The sequence below is a fragment of the Geospiza fortis genome, unplaced genomic scaffold (genome assembly GCF_000277835.1).
Source record: "Geospiza fortis unplaced genomic scaffold, GeoFor_1.0 scaffold37, whole genome shotgun sequence".
NCBI lineage: Eukaryota > Metazoa > Chordata > Aves > Passeriformes > Thraupidae > Geospiza > Geospiza fortis.
Window position 1 is genome coordinate 931,168 of NW_005054449.1, and position 22,501 is coordinate 953,668.

Genomic DNA, 22,501 nt, shown 5'->3' on the forward strand with positions numbered 1-22,501 from the left:
GTTTTGTTTATTGATGAAATTAATCTAAAATCCAAGAATACTTCTAGGTTGCAACAGATTTAATGAATCTGAGAAGTATGCAAACAATTCAGGTAATAATGAGAGAGTCTCCATGTGCATCACAACAACAGACAAATGTTAACCAATTTCCTTGGAGATTTGCTAAGAATGAAGCAGAGATGATGAGGTGCATTTGGCCATTGTCAATATTTATTTTAAAAGCAAAAAAGCAGATTTTAATACTTGGCATAAGAATTTTTTTACCTGTACCATATTGCTGGCATAGAGGCTGGAGATTTGGGAGCATGGAAGCTTTAATTGAGCAATATGCTAAATAGGGAGAAATTATTTCCTATAAGCAAGAACTTTTTCTGTTTGAAGGAAAGAAGGTGGTATTCTTAAATTGTCAGAGCATATAAACCCTCAAGTTTTGGGTGAGTTGACTGAAGTGGTACATTTATCATAGAATCTTGGAATGGTTTGGGTTGGAAGGGACCTAAAATACTGTTTTATTTCATCCCCCTGCCATGGCAGGGACACCTCCCACTGTCCCAGGCTGCTGCAAGCCCTGTCCAAGCTGGCCTTGGACACTTCAGGGATCCAGGGGCAGTCACAGCTTCTCTGGGCACCCTGTGCACCCTCACAGGGAACAATTCCATCCCAATATTCCTTCTCACCTTGCCCTCTGGCAGTGGAGAGCCTTAACACACTTTTAATGATTGCATTTTCTAACAGAAGTGTTTCAGGACTGAAAACCAGAATAGTTTGGTTTTGAAAATGTCACGATGGACCAGCCTGAGTATTCCTGATCCAGTTATTGTTCTCTGAAAATGCACCAGTGTGCATTTGTACTTGAAACAGACCAGGTCCTCAGGGAAGGTGTTATGGAGCAGGAATTGTGTCACCCAAAGTCCTTTTGGCTTCTTCCTACTGGGTTCAGCTTCCAACTCCTGAAAACAGGAATGAGAGAGAGAGGCTCTCACCTGAGGATCTCCCTGGAGAACACCCAGGTAGCAGCTACCCAGATTGATTCCTTGCTGGCAGTAGGAAGCTGTTGAGGCTGAGATTGCATCTGTGTTTGCGATTAAACCAGCTTGGTGTTCCTGCCAGATGGTGTCCTTCTAAGCCAGGGAGTGGAAACACCTGGAAAACAAATGGGCTCACTGAAGAGAGCAGAGCTCCATGGGCAGGGTTTCCATGGGCTGAAGCACAGGCAGGGGGTGGCATGAAGGGTTTTTTTTAAAGGGTTCATTTCTTGCTGTCATCTGTAGAATTAAAAGGAAATGGGATTCTCCTCACACTTAGATATAAAACCAGTCATGATGCAACTGAAGCCAGTCACTCCCCAGTGTATGGAAGCCTCCAGAAGCCTTCACATGATGGCCTGTTCAAACACTCCTAGTGAGAGGCACCAACATCCAAGCTCTCAAGGCTTTGGTGTTCCACTGACTTGCCACTCCTTTTTTTAAGGGGTTCTGGCTGACTAGAGGCTTCATTGATGAAGATCCAACATATTCCTTGTTCCCAGTAATTCTGAAATGCTCAGCTATCAGTAAAGAAACAACTGATACTGTCAGTGATATTGGGAGGAGAATGGGCCATGTCCTGAGAGAAGCATCTTGTCTGGGAAAATCCTTCAAAAACGTGGCAGCTGGCAAACATCTTCCAGTGGAACAGCTCATGAGATGTGGCTGCAGAATTTCAGCCTCCAAACTGCTCCAGACTCCCAGGAGCAGCATTTGCACAATGTCTCTCGCTGGGGAAGATCAGTACTCAGGTGTTCTCTGGTTCTCCACATCACTGCTCCTGATTTTGCCTTTTACTGAAGATGTTGTTTCTGCTGGTCTAACCCTCAAGTAGAGATGGTTTCCAGATGCCTCATCTTCAACTTGATTAAAAAAAAATAGGGAAATATTGCAAAGAAAATGTCATGTTAATGCTAAGTGCACAACTTCAAATTAACTGGTAGCATACGTGCAGATTGCTGATTCATATCCCTTCTGTCCCTGACAATAATTTTGGGGGGGAATGTGAATCCAGTCCAGCTAAATGGGAAAGCTTTCCCACTTCAGGGAATTACAGAGGGATAATCAATATTGGCCTCTGCAGGATAATCAATATTGGCCTCTGTAGGTCTAAAGACATTATGTGGCAGAGAGCAAATAAATTTTCTGGCATGATGTGATCTGCCATGGAGTGAACGTGGACCTGCCAGTACTGAACAAAGTCCAGAAACAGTGCTAAATGTGGCTCTCTCTAAAACATTTTCTTGAAAGCCCATTTTTCCAGTTCAGCCAGTGAGCTGACACTTGCATCAGCCTTCAAATGCCTGCTTATCTCCTGGCTCTAAGCCCTGGGGAGGAATGAATCTGTCAGGATGCTTTGTTTCGAGCTGAGGTGGATATTGGAGGCCACAGCAAAAGATAGAAACAGATTTCCTGTAAGAGCTCAGGAGCAATTACTTTACTTCCTGTACATTTACCTGAGCCCTACTGAATCCAGGACCAGATGAAATTGGGCAATCAGCTGTGAGGCTGCAGCCCCTGAGCTTGCTGTGGGCTCCAGCTCAGCACCCTGCACGCTGTGCTGTTTTCTGCTGGTGATTTTCCCCTCTGGGATTGCAGCAGGTGGTTCCTGCTCGAAGGAAACCACAATTATGGTCATGTTTCAAGCTTCCAGAAGGACCTGCCAATGGTTTCTGAGATTTACAGATGCTGGGTTCTGTCGAGTGATAAGTTTTTGGTAAGTTAAGGGAGATTTAAAGAACAGCCTCATAAGGCTGTCTCTTGGATATTGCAGAAGCTGAGAAAAGCACTGAATGAAGACAGAGACTGAGTTATTCCTAGAGCCATTGCAGCTTCTTTTTTCCCCCATCTTTCATGAAGCTGGTCTATATTTGAAGAAATAGGGAGTCTGTCACATATTTCAAAATGTACATGGCTCAAAAGGAAGGTCTGGAACAGTTCTCAATTTATACAGATAGAATACATTAAAATTCATCCCAAATACAGAAGTAAAATTTGTGACTTAAAATCACTTTTTGGTGATGCATTTCAGTATTAGGTCTTTCAACCTGTCTTGCATTCCTGTGCCCATTTTTCCTTGGATTCTTGCATTCTTAGAGGGGTTTTCCTAGAAGGAGTAATCATATTGATGGATTGCTTTTGTCCCAACCTGCCCTAATCTCCCTCTCTGTGTTTATGCCCCATGGCCCTGAACAGATGGTCAAGCACTGAAAGACCTTTAAATGTAAAGGGTTTATGATCTTACTTCAATTAAGTATGTAGGGACATTTTCTTATACGAGTTGGTGGCTAGAGACAAGGTGACCTTAGAGCACCATTTAAAGTCTCAAAATCTTCATTTTAAGCTGACATTTTTCTACAACTGACAACATTTGGTTGTCACAGCTTTGCAAGGAAAATACTTCAGCATCTCAAATCACAAAGCGTGTTCTCACTTAATTAAAATAATTGCATCATTTTTTTTCCAGATGAGCCCAAGAGAACTAAACATCATGGCAGGAGGCAGAGTAATTGTCATTAAATTAGTGCTGTTGTTGCTAATGGGTCCCCATTCCACACACACTCCTTCAAGTGAATGAAGTCATTTAAGAGATTTCACAACTGGTTCATTTTAATAATGGGACTTTTCCAAACAGTTTTGGGGAGTTCATGGTTGTGGTTGCCTAAAGAAGCTGTGCCAGGGTTTGCCCACTGTGAATTCCAGCATGGAAAGGAGCACCAGGAAAATGTGATGTTACTGCCTCTCCCAGTGGAATTGCCAGTGGATGGATGCTGAAGACAGGTGGATTTCAGACAAGCTAAATAACTTGCTGAACGTGCTCTCAGCCAGTGTACAAATATTACACTTGGAGGCCTCGTGGGTGAGGCACAGGGGCCATGGAATAACCTGAATTCCACTTGATCTGGGCAAGATGTGCAGAGTTAATCTCGAGGGGGGATTACTGTGTTTAGAGGTGCTGTCCAGATGGTCGGGCAGGCTCTGCCCGTGCCCATGGCAGAGGGTGGAACTGGACTAGAATTAGGGAAAAGGCGGCTTATGCACAGTTGGGATAAGGCTGTGGCCCCAGAGCAGGTGCTCTGGACTTTCTGAGCCAAAGCCATCTGAAAGTGATTGATTTAGTCGATTCTTGATAGAACTAATACAGAAGATTTATTAAATTCTTGATAGAACTAATCAGAAGTTTTTAGCTGAAAGACAAAAATAGAAAATGTGACTGTCAATGTCTTTTTTCCATCAGCATCTGCTCCCCAAATCCCTCTTCTTGGGAAGAGCCCACACTAAAAGCAGTGGGCAGCTGTTGCATGCAGACACAGCTGTGCAAAAGCAGAGTGCATTGGAAACACAAAAGCAGATGACTCCAGCAGAGAGAAGAGAAGCTGCAGCTGAGCTGGCTGGTCTAGCTGCCCAGTTCATGCTGCTTTAGCCCTCTTGGAAGCAGAATTTTTGGGGGAAAGGGAAGAAACATAACTCACATGTTTAAAAGTAGTGAATGAGCACCATTCACCTTTGGTTCCTCAAGTCCGGTCATCTCCTGCTGCTTGTGTTTGTGCCCATGTATGTGGGGTTTTGAACCTTTACCATAACTGACACTTTTCCTGACTTGTATTTAGGGATGTGCACTTCAACGAGATGTTTTTGCTCTTGGTATTTCACAAACATCTTTGCATTTAGTGCTTCAGAAGGTGGTAACAGGCTGGCTAACTCCTATGAAGATCTTGGGCTGGGGTAGCTAAGAGGTAGCTGTAAATGGAGTTTCTGCGGTTTTTACAGGGTTTTTTTGACTGGTGAAAGTGCAACAGGGAGGATAAAAGTGAGAGAGAGGTGTGCCACAAGGCACTGATATCTTCTGTTTCCTCCTTGTATTTTATGACTGTCTTGTTGTAAATAATTTTCTTGTGATTCTACAGCCATTAGGAGCAAGATTTCCCTGGCTGGGAAGCGGGGAATGTGAGTAACTGCATCAAAGTTCTTGTGTGTATCACTAAAGCTGCCCATGAGCAGCTCAGTGTTTCAGAATCAGCCTCTTGGGACGAGGTCAGTTTGTTAATCTGGAAAACTGGGTCTGTAGTGTGTCTATGCAAAGGTAAAGGGAGTGTATGGCTGGGAAGGCACAGGTCTAATCCTGGTGGATTGGCAGGTCAAACACGCTGCCAGCTCTGTAACATTTCATGTCTTTGGCAGTCAGGATATTGAAATATCTAGTTTTGGTTTTTCTACTTTGAGGTCTGCAGCTGTTTCCCTGTGTATTACATAACTGTTCACACTTTTTCCATCCCTCAGCAGTCAATTGAATCCCTCCATCCTGAAGGATTGCATTTATGATAAACCCATTTGTCTCAGGAGGATCTCCATCCTGTTCCCTTTTCTCCATCTTCCAAACCATATGTGTGTTGTGCTCCTGTGTCTTCCTCAAGATGTTCTTTCTGTGGGATGGAGTCTGGCTCCTCTGGCACTCTCCAAGTGACTTTCTTCCTCTGCAAGACTTTGACATTCCAGCATTGTTCAAGTGCTCTGAGTTCCATTTTTAGCCTGGAGACTCAGACAATGTTGGTTTTAAAATCTATTTCGTGGCATGAAGAGCCTTTGTTACACTCAGACAATAATAAGTTCCTGAAGTGCTGTGGAAAGAAGTCTTTAATCTCCCCGTTGGGTCAGGTGAGCAAGATTGCTCTGAGGATGTCAAGAGAGGCAAGAATAGAAACCCATTTCAGTAGGCTTAGATCCTAAGTCCTCAGCTCAGTGTGCTTAAGAGTTGGGAGAGGGATTGTGTCCAATTTAACCCTTCCTTATTCCCTCCTGCTTTTCCACACTGTTATCCAGTATGCAGCATAATAAATGGAGGAGCCTTCTAAAAGATTTTATTTTTCTCTGTTTCCATGAGGATTTTCTTAGGAGGCCTGAAGGGATATATGGATAATCAACTGAAATAATTTAAATTAACCTTCTCTGTGTGTTCTTAGGATTAAAAATCTAGCTTTAACTTGAATATTGTAATAGTTCTTTTCCAGTGCTATAAATCGTTGGCATTTCTATCTACTCAAATAAAACCAAATCCATATTTGAAGCCCTGCATTTGCAGAATTCTAATTATGAACCATGAAACCAATATCTTGAGCAATGCTGCAATGGGAGTTACATTTCCCTCTTCTCCTCCCTTCCCCTTGTCCCTGGGTTGATAACACATAAATGGTGAATGCAGACTCTAGGATGTCCTGGCAGAATTGATGTTTGAATTTTGAAGGGAGCACCTTTAGCATTCTGTGCCAGCCACTGATCTTTTTTGCATGTACAGCCTGGAAAACTGCAAGGAAACCTGATTAGTACTGCAAGTGGGGAAAAAAGGAGCCAAACAGATGCAACACTTTTGTTTTATGCAAAAATTTGCCTTAAGTCTGTGTCCTTGTAATTGAGAGCCTCTAAGTTCTCTCTCCTTTCCTATGAGGAAAGTGACATTCTCACCATTTAAGGTGGTGTTTCTAAGGCATAGACATTACACAAAGATGTTTGTGGGTTTACCTGAGGAATTCAGAGAAGCAGGTGATAGAGAAGACAATGAAACTCACAGATCCCAGCTCTCATCCTGGCCCAAGCTTCACGTGAAGGAAGGATTAGGATCTTTAGAACAAAGTTTCCTTTGTTCTACCCTTCAGGGCAGAGTTTTCTGTGGGATGCATATATCCTTCTGAGCATTTTCCAGTGCAGTCATCTCACTAAATTGCTCTTGAAAGATGCCTTAGGAGGGTGGAAGGCTGTGGTTGAAATGTTTAAATAAATAGTGGCAAGAGTGTATATAGCATCAGTGCTTCCCGTGGTGCAGACCCAGTTTGGTTCTAGTTTGGAATTAATCTGTGGTTAAACTCTGAGTCAAGGCCAGTATAAGAACTCTGGGCATCGGTGGTGAAATAAACAACTTGCAATTGAGAGTGAATCATCTCCAGAATTAACTACTCCAAAGCTTTTTTTCAAACTGTGAAAGGAAGAGTAGGAAGCACTTAATGAATTGTTTTTAAATGGGCAATTTGTGTTTAGCTCGTCAGGGCAGAAGCATATGAGGCTCCTTGTACAGATCACAGATGGCAACAGAGATTGTCTATTGTACTTAAAACTTAATGTAGCTTAAGTGATAACCTATGTGACAGATTTCTGTATTTGGAGTTCAATGGGTGCATTTCAAATGGAATGAGGTAGTGACTTAGTGCTTTTTAAAAATTCATCCTCACCTGCTTTTGTCTGTCAGTCCTGGAGCCCCCTCAGTGCTCCTGGTTCTGTTACAGCAGCTCTGGGCACAGGAGCTGCCTGGTTGTGCCCTAAGCAAGATCTTCTGTGGCTGTGTCAACCTGCAAAGACATCCCTAAACAGAGTGTGAGATGGAAAGATACTGGGGAAGAAGGAGAAGACGGAAGAAGAGGAGAAGAAGATGAAGAAGAGGAGAAGAAGATGAAGAAGAGAAGCAGAAGAATGCAATTATTTGAAACCTTTTTTTTTTTTCCAGTTGTAATGTGTCACCTAAATCCCTTGACTGGATAGGGCAGGAGTACAGCTTTAGGATTAGTGCCTATGATGGATTTAGGATTTGAAGCGAACATGTGTTGCTATGTTTCCATCGTATCTAGTTTTTGCTGCCTAGAGAGAGATATTCTTTCTTTTATCAGAAATGCCCATTAAAATAGTGAGAAGAACCTTCAGAGAAGAGAAGACTGGCACAATGATATTTTGAGGAGCTGTATGAGAAGAAAATGTGATTATTCTTTTTTTTTCCAGCCCTGGAAAGAGACTGAAGAGCTTATGCACCTGGGCAGATCCACAGTGAAAGGCAAGGGTGGCTCAGGAGGGCAGGGAAGGGAATGGATTGTGCTGTTAACTGTGCATTATTTACTGCAGGGGATGTTGTTGGTTGATTTTGAAGAGCAGGTAGAGTGGAAAGAGAGGAACCTGCAAATCTGTTTGTGACCAAAGAAAGGAAAGGGTTTTCTCCTTGTGGGAATCGCCGTCAGGAGGAGGAAGTGGTGGAAGAGCCAACAACTATAAATTGCTGTAATGTCTTGATGATGCCAAGCAGTTGGGAAAGTACCAAAGGAAAAAGAAAATCAGCAGGAGGAAAAGAATATCATCAGGAGGCCTTGCTGTCCAGAAATGGTTTCATCTACATGCCAAATTGCCTCATGCTCCATCATGTGTCTTCTTTAAAATCTTGAACTGAAGCCCACCCAAGCCTCCAAAGTAGTCACAGGTACATCACAATAAAAATGATTTTATTGGCATTTTCATGTTCTAAATCTGGATTGTGAAAGAGGCTTAATTCAGCTAAGAAACTTTTCTGAAACAACCTGGAAAATACCTGAAAAATACCACTGGATTTTGGAAATCAATGGCTATTTTCTATTTTTCTGATAACACTTTTATTCTGCTACATGGAGAATGTGTACTATAAAATTTTGATACCTCCTAAGGCCATCAGTGCTTGTTTCCAGTCCAGCTCAGATATGGATATCTCAAAATCTCCCTTGCTTCAAAATAAGTTCTCAGTGGCTCGTCTGGCTGAAGACTTTTTCTGGGTTGGTGGCAGCATCGTCGCCTCTCCGAGATGGAAAATTGGCCACTTTGGTAAGATGCTGAATCCCTGCATTCCATGAAATGGTGACACCTTTAAATCTTTCATGTTGAAATCTTAGTTAGTGGCACCTTTGTGTAGCAGCAGCGTGGGGAGCAGAAAAGAAGGAAGGAGGAGGAGGCAGCCCTGGTCTGATGTTAGTGCAGTTCTTTTTGTCTTTAGCAAGCCCCCACTTATACTTTGATGATTGATGTATGCTCCTCAGGACAAGCTAGATCAAAATTGTACATTTTGGCACTTGCTAGGCCTTTTAAATATTCTGTTGCATAGACTTTGTCTCCTTCTCCTTACCCACAGCATGACAGCTTTGCTATCTGCCAGTACTGTATACCTCAACTCTCTCATTTTATTTGTAGTTTAGAGTTTTAAAAATGAGCATTTGGAAGCATCTCTGCTGCCTTCATCCACACCAGGTGACTGGACTGTTTAGAGGCTGTTTTCTGAACACAGATACACAAAACTCTCAAGCTTCACTGGCTCTGTGAGAAGGATCCCCTTTGGGTGCTCACAGCAGCCTCTCGTTTAAATAGCTAATAAACCCAGCAAACCTAATTAGAGATGGCCAGAAAAAACCAGCTCTTCTAGTAAAAGCACTTTAATAACAATCTTCTTGGGCCACTTCTGCATGGCCAGTGAGGAAATCTGCAGCCTGACCAGAACCACCCATTCCTTGGAGCACTTTTTTGTCCTATTTGTCTGTCAGCTTCATTGATCAAAGCTTCATTGATCATTGATTTTTTTTTTAGCAAGAAAGTTGGACACATAGCTCAGCAAGTACTGGGAATTTTTGCAGAGGAGAAACACCATCCTACTCTGCTTCTGCATTTCCCTGGATGCAGGTGGCTGATGGAGGGATGGAGAGTTTACAGCCTGACCTCAAATCAAGCCCCTAATTTCCACAGGATTAAGAACATCTCTTCTCCCATTAACACCTCATTTATTAGGGGTGGTGTGCTTTAAGGATGGGTTCAGTCTTCCATCATCTATTGTACACAGTAAACACTGTCCCAGCCATTGCTGGCAGAATTATAGAAAAATGTTCTTTTCAAAAGACACTTCCAGATTTTTTTTGGCCAATGAGCAGAACAGTAGAAGTCGTGGACTTCAGTGAAGCTTGAGCCAACAAGGGGGACAAAGCTGTGCTAGGAATAAGGTGGTTGGTTTAAAAGGTGAGAGGGACCTGTTCATTAGACTGGAGAGATGCAGAATGAAACAAATTAAGATTAATGAGTTAGGATGTGATATGGTTTTTAACTGGATCCAATGGAGTGATGTGAGTGAGCTTGGTGTACCTGGGCCAGGAGCGCCACAGCCAGCTCATAGGCAGGACTGGCAAAATATCTTCTGGACAGAATTCCCAACACACTCTGCTGGATGTATTATGTACTTGGATACATTACATATTTTACATCATTATATTGATATATTGATTTTTAAAAAGATTTTATGCCTCCTGTCTAGAAAGAAAGTGATATTCCTGGCAGGAATAGTTGGAGCCAGCTCTTTGGTTTACATATTGATGAGCCACTTATAGCTGTGAAACCATTTCCAGTGAGACTTGAAAAAAATGGGGCAGTCATTATGTCTTCAATGGATTGGCAGTGCTGAATGTGTGACAAGTGTGGGAGTCCTCTGTTTGTGTGTGGGAAAGCTGTTTTGGTTTGGTGATATTTTAAGGGGATATTTTCTTGCCCTTCTGGTGCACGTGTACTGGGGGGTTTCTCTGGGCTCACAAACATCTCCTGGAGAGAAATGAGCTGCTGGAATCTGCTCTCCTCTCCTGATGTTGTTTAGGAGGGTGGTTGTTGTGAGGCACACAATTAGGATTCATCCCTCCAGGATCTGTTCTTGGGGCGGAGGGGTTTGATGCTCCCTGCTCACTGTCCCTAAGCTGCCTGGGGCAAAGGTGTGTGACACAACCCGGGGCTGCCTTGAGCCCAGGGATGGGAATCTTTTGACAAAGCTGGTCCATGTACAAAAATACTCAATGACTCAATCTCCTGACTTCTTTTCATCCCCACATGCTAAAATACTCCCACTCCTTCACATATTTATATCAAACTCAGAGACTCCTAAAAGACAATAATGGTACTGAACCATAAATAATTAATTTGCAGACACTAGAACATCTTGCTAACAATAGGAATTATATCAGTCTCCTTTCCCCCCCTTGTTTCAGGACAAATTGCAGGGTTTATGGTTTGTTTAGTTTTGCTATTTATTGTTACTTTAACACTTTGTATAGTAAATATAAATGTTATTAAGAAGCATGAGAAATCACTGTGAGTCTTTTTGCTGCATCAGTCCCGTGTGGAACTGGGCGTTCCAAGTTTCTATTCCCTGCTCTGCTCTGCTCTGCTCTGACAGTGCTCTGTGCTGCAGTATACAGAGATCCATCTTCTCTCCACAATTTTTTTTGTTCAGATGCAAATTGAGGCAACTCATTAGATCAGAAGAGAGCTGAACATAAGCTGAATTCTGAAAAAAAAAAAGGAACTAATGAAGTGAAAAACAGAAAAGCTGTAATTCAGCCTTAATTGAAGATAGTTAAGAGCCATTTGTTCAAAAACCTGATTCATTGCAAGACTGGGGGATTTTTATCTGAAGTATAGGAATGAATCCTTAAAGAAGGAATGTGAACAATGGCAAGGAAAAGCAGTTCTACTTCTCAGCAGTGTGCCCTTTTCACTTACATGCTGTGAAAGACTTCAGGGAAAAAAAACATATCATTTTCTGTTTGATAGAAGTACCACTAGGATTTCTTTTTTCTTTTTATTTTTTTCTTTCTTCCAATCTCTGTAGTGCTCTAAACTTTCAGTCCCCAGAAGGGACAGGTGTGGAGGTGTCCCTGCTCCATCTCCTGGCTCTTGCCTGGTGCCCCAGCAAACACCTCTGCATTCCCTTTGGGGTTTTCCTTCCCCCTGCATTGCCAGAATCCACCAAATCTGCTCTCCCACAGGAAGGGAGAGATATTTGTGCCCTCCTTTCCCTGTGTCACCAGTCCCAAAAGATGGCAACACTGAAATATTGGGGCTGGCCATGGATCACCCAAGATCTGTCCAGATGAGCTGGGAATGCAGCAGGCAGCTGTGAGGTGCTCAGGGTGGCTTTGTGGGAGAAATCTTGCAACAAAATAAACAGCAGCATTGAAAAAGCAATCCAAGGATGCTTATTAAAATTTTAACAGCAGAGAACATGTTCCTGCTTCGTGCAAAAGCAAAGTAAATGGGTGTTGCAGAAAGTGTGGTTTTATTTTGGTACTTCTTCATTATCTTCTGCTTTGTAACAGGTGTGGTCTTTGATACTTTTCCCATTTCTCCTCTTCTGATTTCTTCCAATAAGATTATTTGCTGTTATAATTCCCATAGAGGAAGTCGGAAATTTAATGTGATTTTGAAGTGTGTGTGATTACTGTTCAGAGAAATTCTTTTATTACCTATTTTGACTGAATATTTTTTTTCAAAAACCCTATGAGCCTTGTGAAATGAAAATAAGTTCGAGCTTCCCATAATTATTATTTCAGTAAATCTGAGAAATATTTCTCTTCTTCTGAATCAGAATGAAAGCAGATATTGAAAAGATTGAGTGTCTGGGAGAGGGTTGGGCTGAGTTTGGATCCGATGTTGCAGTGGATGTTTCGGCACAGCTCTTGCCTTTATGGTGATACCTGCTGAATATTGATTTTCTCTAAAGGTATCTGTGCCTGAAGACAAGGGTCCAGCTTTAAGAAGTAAAATGTTACACAAGGGATTATCTTGCTCTCAATTCCACACCTTCCCTCCATGAATATTTTATTAACATGGACAATGAACTCTACAGAATTGTGCCTTCAAATTAAAATTTTCTTGTACCATAGAGGTCTGCTTTTAAATGAGTCTATTTTGCTGAACCTTTTCCAGAGTGAATTAATTGACTTTATCTGAACATGAGCTCTAAAGCAAAGGGACATCAAAGCTTTTCCCCATTTCTTTTTACTTACCTTGCTTTTGCTTTTGCCTGAGAGGTGGACTTGAATCACCCCAAAGAGTTGTGTTGGTGTTGATGCATTTTGGAACACATGAAATCAGTGTTTTCATCTGGACACTGTTTCATCTTTAATCTTGATGGCAGAAGATTGATAAAAGAAACCTGACCTCAGAATCTCCTTGCATTTATTTCTGAATTAGAATGTGTACTGCATGTATTAATTTTCATTCTTCAATCCAGAATCTCAGCAGTAATTTTCACTTCTCATCTCTAGGGCTGAAAAAAAAAAAGAATGTTGAACACAGTAATAGTTTTAATTTTACTTAAACGGATCAGGCAGAAAGTCAGAGGAAAATCAGGTCACAGGCTCTGCTCTGTCATCAGGGGAAATAAATGGGAGACTTGGCAGAAAATGTGAGTCTGCATTTATTCCTGGGACAGAGCCAGCCACTCACAGTTGGATTGAAGTTGTTGAGCTTAGTCCTTGCAGCAGCTGGATTTCAGAAAGCCCCGACCTGGCTCCCAGGAGCTGTCAGTGCCAGAGCCCTGGTTTGGCAGCAGCTCCTCAGGAAAGGGCAGGAGAGGCAGAGCAGACCCTTGGAGGGAGCTTCTCCCAACACTCGTGATTTTTAAGGCTGCATTGTCTGGGATTCTGCCAAACCCACAGGAATGGAACAGGTCCTGAGGCCCAGAGGCAAAGTACAACACAGGTGAGAGGCTTCCTGCTTGGAAAATGGGGGTTTGGAGGATTTGGGAGATGAAAAGTTTGTGAGGTTCTTGCTAAGTAAATCTGTAGGATCAGTGACTTAATCCATAGAAGCAGTGGGACCTTGCTGGCCAAGGATTCCAGTTTCCAGGTGAAATTTCACCCTGTGTCCAGCACAAGGTTTACATGTTGTAGGAGCTCAGATTTGAGATGTCTTGAGGAAGGCACATACCCTGTGCTGGTTCCAACATACGATCATTTCTTATAAATCTATATGGGAATGAAAACTTTCACATTTACACCTAAGTACACAGTCACCAAGAATCTTTCTGTCTTTTTTATCTTAACACCTGACCTCTTATACCAGGCACTACAGGAACCCTTCTCCTTTGACTTGAGCTGTTCACTTGGCAGCTGCTTGATGCGTTTTCATCCTGTAAAGGCAATTCCAAGGGGAGCAAGGTCTGGCTCACTGCTCTCTCTTTATTCCCCTCTCAGTGGAAAGATGTATGAGCTCCATGCAGGCGGGCACCCAGATGATCAAACTCCGAGGAGGCTCCAAGGGGCTGGTCCGCTTCTACTACTTGGATGATCACAGGTCCTGCATTCGCTGGAGACCCTCTCGGAAGAATGAGAAAGCCAAAAGTGAGTGTCAGCCACAGAACCTCCCCTCTGACCCCTCCTGGGGCCTTGTAAACAAATGAGAAGGAAGGGTCTGGCTCAGTGAGAGGTGTTGTGTAGCAGGGTGGGGTTTAGATGGTGGATGGTGTTACCTATTTCCCAATAAGCATCTCCTGTGGAAAAGCTTATTGGAAAATAGATAACACCATCCACTATCTTGGGTAGGCATTCAGGGAAAGCAGTCAATTCCACACAGCACACTCACCACAGCTAGCTCAGCACAGAGAGGCAGAAGGGCCTTTTGTATGATAAATTCCAGTGAACGTTGGCTCCACCATGCTGAAAAGAAATCACGGACAAAAGACACGAGCATGTGCTGTGCACAGACTTAAGTATGGGGTCAGTGACCAATGACCTGAGGGAAAAGGGGTTGGGCAAAGGGCAGCAACCTGTAGGGGCAATGAGGGATGAATAATTGGGGTGGGCAGGGTCAACTGCCCAATGGGGGAAGCAATCTACATTAGATTGGCAATAGTGCTGCAGAGCACCATGGGCTGAGTCCTCTCTTTCAGCCCAGGTGGGGAAAACTCTATCTGTGGTACCTGCTTCCAAGGCAAGGCACTGGGTATTTGCCTGAAGGGTTCAAAGGATTCCACTGTGATGTACTTGACTTTAAAGGGCAGTAAATGATTTTATGATGGGTAATTTATGAAGCTGAAGTTGCTGTGGTTGGCCATGCAAGTTGCAGGGGTGTAGGGTGCTGTAAATGAGTTGGAGTCCACCCTTGTGTGAACTGGGGCCTTGCAGGATGAGGTTGGGTCTCTCCCTCTCTGGGATGTCTCTGAGCATGCTCACAGCCATCGCTGTCCCTGCAGTTTCCATCGACTCCATCCAGGAGGTGTGTGAGGGGAAGCAGTCAGAGATCTTCCAGCGCTATGCCGACGGCAGCTTCGACCCCAACTGCTGCTTCAGCATCTACTACGGGGACCACATGGAGTCCCTGGACCTGGTGTCCTCCAGTGCTGAGGAGGCACGGACCTGGATCACAGGGCTGAAGTACCTGATGGCAGGCATCAGTGACGAGGACAGCCTCTCCAAACGCCAAAGGACCAGAGACCAATATCCTTCCTGTGCTGCCTGGGAGCTTTCCCAGGAGTGGGACAAGCTCAGGATTCCTTACAGTATTTGCTTTGCTACAAGTAAGCACTAGGCTCAGAGCTTCAGAGCAGTTCCCACTGTATTCCCTGGTTCCAGAGACAGAGTTCATGAAGATGATTGTCCTGGAGATGGAGATGACTGAGTGCAGCGGACTGAAAAGGACACAGGTACATTCTTGAGTCTCACTCCCAATGTAAAACCACCCATTTAATTTGGTGATGTAACATGGAGATTCACTCAGAAGTTTTTCTTCTGTGTTGTCAAATAGGCACAGAGCACCTGTGGCATGTTGAGCACAGCAAATCTAGAAGCTGTTTCTGAACTAACACGAGGAGAGTTAGATATTCGCTTGACCTTTCATTCCCAGTCTTATTTGCAGAGTTTCCTAATGTGAAAAAAAATCATATATCCATGATGTTCAGTAATATCCTTCAATAATCCATGCTGTTCCTTAACTCCTGTTCAATGTGGTTGAAGCAGACATTTGATGAGGCAGATAAAAATGGGGATGGCAGTCTGAGTATTAGTGAAGTGCTCCAGCTCATGCACAAACTGAATGTGAACCTACCCCGACAGAAAGTCAAGCAAATGTTTAAGGTAAGATTTTTTTTTCCTGAAAAAGCAAGGATTTAACATGAAATCCAGTAGGAGAAATAGCAAATACTTCAGCAGCTGGTTTGTTTCCACTCTACTGAGAGATACTACACAGTCCATTTGGTAAATTGGAAAGAGCTCCAGAAACACGTCACAGATAAATCGTTATGCACAGAAAAAGGCAACACACCAGGTACCTTCTGGTGTTACATAATGTGAAAACACACAGTTCCAAGATTGCTCTTTTCCTATACTTTTTAGGTCAGAAACCCAGTCATGTTTCCTCCTCCAATAATGTTCTCTCTAACAAATATTATCAAATAAAGTATCCAATATCCTCTGGTAGCTGGTACTAATAAAATACCCAGCATGCAAACTTCTGTATCTGTCAGATTTTTGCGCTGCTGAGAGCTGTTTGTTTGACATTGTGTTCTGCTGACCTTGGCCCAATTTAGTGAGCAACAATGGAGATGTGTAGCTTTTGTTATCACAAAGTCCCTGCAGGGACCAGCAAGCCTTTATGTGAAATCCCTGATGGTTTTTTTCTTTACTTGCAAAATTAGTATTCTTCCAGATCTTATTAGTTTATGGCCATGGATTTTACAGAAATCCTCTCAAATCCTGGATATAAAATTAATTTCAAGATGTCTTGGGCTCCAATGATCATCTGAAGATGTGAGTGGGTAATTCTGCCAGACACACACATATCTTGCCTTCACTTAATTGCTGTAGACAGAAGAAATCCTTCAGCAGGGTTCCCTGTGGAATAATTAAAACCTTCAAAGTTGTTTTTGGCATGGATGTGTCCATGGGAGAGGTTCAAAGCTGTGCAGAGGATTCCTGTGACAAGGCTGATAGATCAGTTAGTTCTAGCAGCCACGTCACGCAGCTTCAACCTGCACTTAACTCCAGTGCTTCGCTCTCATGCAGGGGTTTGTTTATTTAAAATTGGTGCAGGCAGTTGGGTTGTGACTGTCTGGTTGCTGTGTGCTGCAGGAGGCTGACACAGATGACAACCAGGGCACGCTGGACTTTGAGGAGTTCTGTGCCTTCTACAAGATGATGTCGACGCGGCGCGATCTGTACCTGCTGATGCTCACCTACAGCAACCACAAGGACTACCTGGACACAGATGACCTGAAACGCTTTTTGGAGACTGAGCAGAAGGTAGGCCCAAGCCAGGAGCAGGATTCCAGCTGCAGGCCTTTCTGCATGCCACTGGGAATGAATTCCCTTTCAAAAGGAGTGGGGACTTTTGAAAAATAGACAGATGTCTCTTGATTTTCATCTAGGACTATTTCTTGAATCTTCTTGCTCTCACTACCTTTTTGCCCTGTAGGCTCTTCTAGTGTGCCTCTAAATATAATCTCTAGAACTGCTTTATTTTTTTCTTGTGTTCCCCTTGAACAATCCCATCAGCATCTGTCTGTTCCCAGTACCTTGGAGCAAAGCTGGCTCTGCTTGTGACCTAGTGCACAGCTCATGATGAAACTCTGAATTACTTTGTCACACTATCTCAGTGTGTAAACTGGAAGATTATCTTTCAAAGAGCAGTTGAGAGGATGATTAATGTATAGGAGAGTCTTTGAAACGCATTGTAGTACCTAAGGAATTTTCTCAGAGTGATTTAAGTCCAGTGCTGCAGGAGCAAATGTTTTGACTTTTCTTTGCCCTTTTCCTCTCATGGTCTCCTCTGAAGCTTCCTGCCTGTAAGCCATAAATGTCCATGATTTTCAGTCATTGTCCATGAAAGGAATGAATAAAAAAATCCACCTCTCTGGCAGTTATCTTAGATAAGTGGGTGTGTTTCCATTTCATTGGTCAATTGATCCTCCAGATGCTGAGGGGAAAATGAACACTCACCACAGGACAGAAATCAACTCAGCTAATTACTGACATGGCCAAACCCTGCCTGGGGGAATTCTCTCCCTTGCCACCCTTTCTCATACAACATGGACAGGGAAAACATCTTTAGTCCATTCCAGGAAAACCTGGTGTTCCAGAGCTTCATCTTTTGAACCCGGTATCATCAATGTTCAAATCCAGAGTTAGAGGTTTTTGTCTTCTTCTCTTACTTTTATTTATTAGGTTTTAAATTACCCCCAGAAAAGGCATTGATCTTGTAGCAGACGTGCTGGTGGTTTCATTTTCCCCCAGGCAAAGATTCTGTGTTGCCAAATTGATGTCACTTTATTGCACTCTGATGACAAGGGCTGTGTTTTCATGTACAGCATCTAATAGAAAGGATTTGCTGGACCACTCAGGAGAGGAATGTTAAATAATATCAGGATAATAGAGAATACATCCACAGTTAATAGCAGGAGTATTAATTGTGTTAAAATTAAGTTACTAAAACATTGCATTATGTAAAAAAAGTTACAGCTCAGTATTAATGACCCTGGTTTCATAAATGACAACATTTACAGACAAATATTTCCCTTTGTACTCTTTTCTTTTTCAATTGAGAATGCAGAGCAACCTTGAAGTTAGCAGATTTCCTGAGAACATTATGTCCTGTTTCTCTGTTTCCCTGCTACTAACAGATTTTTCTGTCTGCTGCATAAAGATGAGACATTTTCTTGTTTTATTTTAAAGTAAAAAAACCCTTTGATAATGCAAACTAATCCTCTAATCCTACAAGAGAAGAGATCCCATTGGTTTGTGGCAAAGCTCGTTCTGTTTGGACGCTCTGTGGTGCCTAACAACAGATCTGACCTACAAAGCAGAACTCTGGCATCAGGCAGCTGCCAATAGCACAGAAACTTTTCACAGAGAGCTCCCCTTCTGATCTGACCTGACACTGATTGACAGGAGTGAGAATCCCTCTGGGGAACTGGAAATCCTCAGTCCCACCATGGATAATCTGCCCAGTTGTTGGACTGGAGATGGAGAGAGCTCAGAGAAGCTGTGATTAATAGTTAACACTGCATTTCTGCTGCTTTTCCAGATGACAAATGTGACTAAAGAACATTGCCTGGAAATCATCAGCAAGTTTGAGCCATGCCCAGAGAACAAGAAGGAGGGAGCCCTGGGAATTGATGGTAAGCTGGCTGGTGCAGCTTTTGTGGGGAAAAGGGAGCTGGCTCAATGCTCAGGAGAATATTGCTGCTGCTTGCAGAATATAGAGATGTAGAATTTTGTCATGTTGTATAAAGTATGTTTCCAGTCTTTTTGCTTTTTTTAAAAATATCTACCATTTACTGAGGAACCTAAAAAAATCAGATTTCTTTGGAGGAGTTTTGAAAGGTACATATCAGGATGAAGCAGCAGTCATTGAAAGTCAGCTGGAGCTGGAGGTGTCTCTATTTGTGCTTTTGGAAAATACAGTTGAATTTAGTTGCATCATTCCTGCAGGTATTTTTGGAAATCAAATCAATTTGGAAATCAAATTAAGTCTTAATATAAGAAGAGTGATGTGATCCAGAGTAAATGTCTGAGTGGGATGATAGATTAAATTGGTCCTGCCTTCCTGACCTTTGCTGCTGAAGCCTTCTCTCTAAATATACCAATGCTGTGCCACCAGGGTGGTAGCTGTTATTTTGGGGGCTGACTGTAAGTCCTTTCCCCTAAATAGTAAATCTTCAGCCAGATTTATTGACCCCAAGAAGGGAGTACTTTCCTGAGGAATTAGGTTCTGTGCAAAAGTTCCTGGACGTTTAGAAAATCAGCCTTGTCCATTTCTGTGGGTGTGTTGTCATCGCGAAAAGTGGCAGAACAGAAGTTGTTTGGTTTCCTGCAGGAAGAAGTGGGTAGTTTCTGGTACAGTGTGTAAGGTGGTTGCTTAGGATGGGTCAAGGTCTGTTCTACTTCCAGACTAAATTTTCAATTTATTTTAAAGCTTATGCTAATGCCAGTGAGGGAGCAGATGACATTCTTTTCATTTTCTAGTCTTTACAGACAGTTGCAGTCACATAAATAATGAATAAGCAAGTTCATTATCTTGCTTTCCTCATACCTAAAAAAGTAGAGAGTAGGCTTTTCAAAGTATTGTAAGTTTCCACAGAGAACAACAACAACAACAACATCTATACAATTTCTTTGCCTCAGAATGGATGCTAAAACATTAGAGAATTTATGGGTTAGGGTAAGAGAGAGTCCAGCATGGTGACATTCTGCTGGTGTCTGCTGTGATCAGAGGGAAGGAGAAGGTGAGGTCATTTGGAGACAGCTGGAAAAAGCTTTGTGACCTTAACCCCTCCAGTAACTTGCTGCAAGTGCAGCAGAACAGAACAGACCTAATCTAGAGCTTCATTAATGCAGGACATTTCTGGTAACACCCAAGCAGAGGTGACTGAGGAGCTGACAGGGCTCACTGCTGGGCTGGTGCTGACAAAGGAGGAAAAGCTGCTTAAAAATCCCAAACCTGTGTCTGCATGTACATCATGTATGAACATGTGTGTGCACACACACAGAGGAGTTATTTCTCTCCTGTTTTTGTGTGAAGTTGAGACTTTAGATGCCTCCTGTCTCCCAAAAAACACATCCAGTGCTGCCCTGGGGACTGAAATGCAGCAGCCATGGAAGCTGAAGGTGCCTGTTCATTCCTCAGATTGGTACAGCCAGACAGGAGCATCCTGCCCACACCTGGCTGCACCTCAGTAGTAGTGAAATAACAGAACAGTGCTCTTTGTCCTTTCCTATTCATTCATGTGCCTGCCCTCAGCTCTGCTGGCTTTTGTCATGGAGCACCTTGGACTGGCCTGTGACAATGGGCTCGTTCACAGTCTCTAAAGAAACCCTTTACCTCTGTGTGCTGATCAAAGTGCCACAGTGCCAGTGCACCTTCCCTGAGTGCAGTCCTGTGGGACTCACTGCTACCAGCACCTTCCTCCATTCCTGTTTCTTCCTTGTAGGACTGATAAATCCAGTTAGTGTGAACTCATTGCAACCATCATATTTTAACAAGAGCTTAAAGCAAACAATGGTGCTGCTGCAGCAGCTGCCCTCCCAGTGCTGGGTGGAATTCATCTTGCAGCAGGAAGAACTGATTACCTGCCACCAGTGGGTGGCTGTGTGTTTGCTGACACACTCTGTGCTCTGTCCATTTGCCACAGTGGCTGCTCTGCCTTGGTTCATCTTTTGTTTTCCTGCCTCTATCACTGATGTGCTCATTGAGCATGGTGTGTGCTCCAAAAGACTTCAATATTCAGCTGGGCTGAGTTGAATTCCCTGGCACTGTGTCCCAGTGTGTTGTTCAAAATGTTTTGGCTGCTGTTTGTGTTTATCAGCTCTTTTCCTTTAATAAAATTTTCAACACCAAATGTGTAGCCTAGAAGGACCATCATAAAGGTGACATTTTCTCTTGTCACAGTCAGAGTGTGTTAAGACCTTTGGAAGCCTGGCAGGATTTTCACAGGGGCACTGATTCATTTATGGAATGAGTGAAATGTCAGGAGAATTGGAAGTCTTGAAGCAGAAACCTACTGACCAAAGGCATCATCACTGTCAGCAAAGCCAGGGTGTGAATGGGAGTCTGAGTCTTTTCCTCGGTGGTGAAAGAAAAACCTCTGGGGGAGATCTGAAGTGGAAGTTACAGTGTTTTGTGTCAGTCTGAATTGTGAAAGTGGCTGTGATATGTGCACAAATGTCTGCTGCAGGTCTGAGAGCAGCAATTTCACACAAAGATTAAATCATAACTTGCTAAAACTTTGCTTCTGAACAAGAGTAGTGATTGCAATACACAGAGGGCCCAGGTGATGATGCCTGCAGGATTTACAAGCATCCCACTGCTCTGGAAAAGAAATTCTTCTGGTAGCATCACTGGAAGGCCCGCAGATAATTGATATTTCAGTGTCAATTCTGGAGTGAACTTTAGTCTCTGAAGTGACATGAGTGCAGCACTGCAGAGCTCCCCACTCCACAGGCAGGTTTGTGGTGTCATTTCCAAATTAGAGAGTGTAGCTTGTACAAGCCAATGTGTACTGTCATTATTTTGGTGGTTTTTTTGGAAAATAATGAAAGAGGAGAGGAGAGTATCTCCTGTTGGGCCATCAAAAACTGTCTCTATGCATCCCAATACTGTAGATCTTACAAGATTTCACTGAGGATATGACTGCAGATCTCAGAGGCTTTTATATGCCATGTGACCCAATGCCCTAGCAGAATTTTTTGGCACAAGTTATAAGGTTTGGATTAAATAGACATATTTTTCTCAGGAAAGGCAGAGCAGGAAAACGTACAAAGCAATGAGAAAAGCAATAATTGCACTTGGTCATGGTGACAATTTGGGTGTAGTGATGCTATTTCTTTATCTTCAATGTGCTGGTGAATATAAGGATGCATTTTAGGCTGGTTTTAGGAAGGTTGCAGCAACAAAAAGGATGAAACTGTGAAACATTAATGAAACATTATTTAAAGTGTTGTTTGTTGACAGGTTTCACCAATTACATGAGGAGTCCATCGGGGGACATCTTCAACCCAGAGCATTACCAAGTGAACCAGGACATGAGCTACCCTCTGAGTCACTATTTCATTACCTCTTCACACAACACCTACCTCATGGGAGATCAGCTGATGTCCCAGTCCAGGGTGGACATGTATGCATGGGTGCTACAGTCTGGCTGTCGCTGTGTGGAAGGTAAAGAGCAAAAAGGAGCTGCCAGTGGGCTCTGGAGTCTTGTTTCTCCTCTCTGAAGAAAGATTTGTGGCTTCTGCAGAAGGCATGGTAGCTGGGGAGAAGAAAAAATCCTGGGAAATGGTGTTTTCCTTTCATAAAGAACAACAAAATAGTGTTGTGGTAGAATGGCCAGATTTTCTTGAGACAGACATTTGAGGAGTGGTCTTGTTGGTAGTGAGGAAAAAAACTTGTAAAATTCCTGC

The 22,501-nt window shown here is 43.0% G+C and overlaps 1 protein-coding gene across 1 annotated transcript in view; it reads left to right on the forward strand.

Moving 5' to 3' along the window:
- Positions 1-22,501, forward strand: part of PLCH2 (phospholipase C eta 2) — a 66,926-nt gene that overhangs the window by 22,532 nt on the left and 21,893 nt on the right. Inside the window, exons 2-7 of the mRNA XM_031062497.1 lie at positions 13,808-13,954; positions 14,806-15,049; positions 15,556-15,685; positions 16,679-16,849; positions 18,630-18,723; positions 22,056-22,259. Coding sequence (XP_030918357.1) covers positions 13,808-13,954; positions 14,806-15,049; positions 15,556-15,685; positions 16,679-16,849; positions 18,630-18,723; positions 22,056-22,259 — 990 coding nt within the window. The remainder of the gene's footprint in view (positions 1-13,807; positions 13,955-14,805; positions 15,050-15,555; positions 15,686-16,678; positions 16,850-18,629; positions 18,724-22,055; positions 22,260-22,501) is intronic.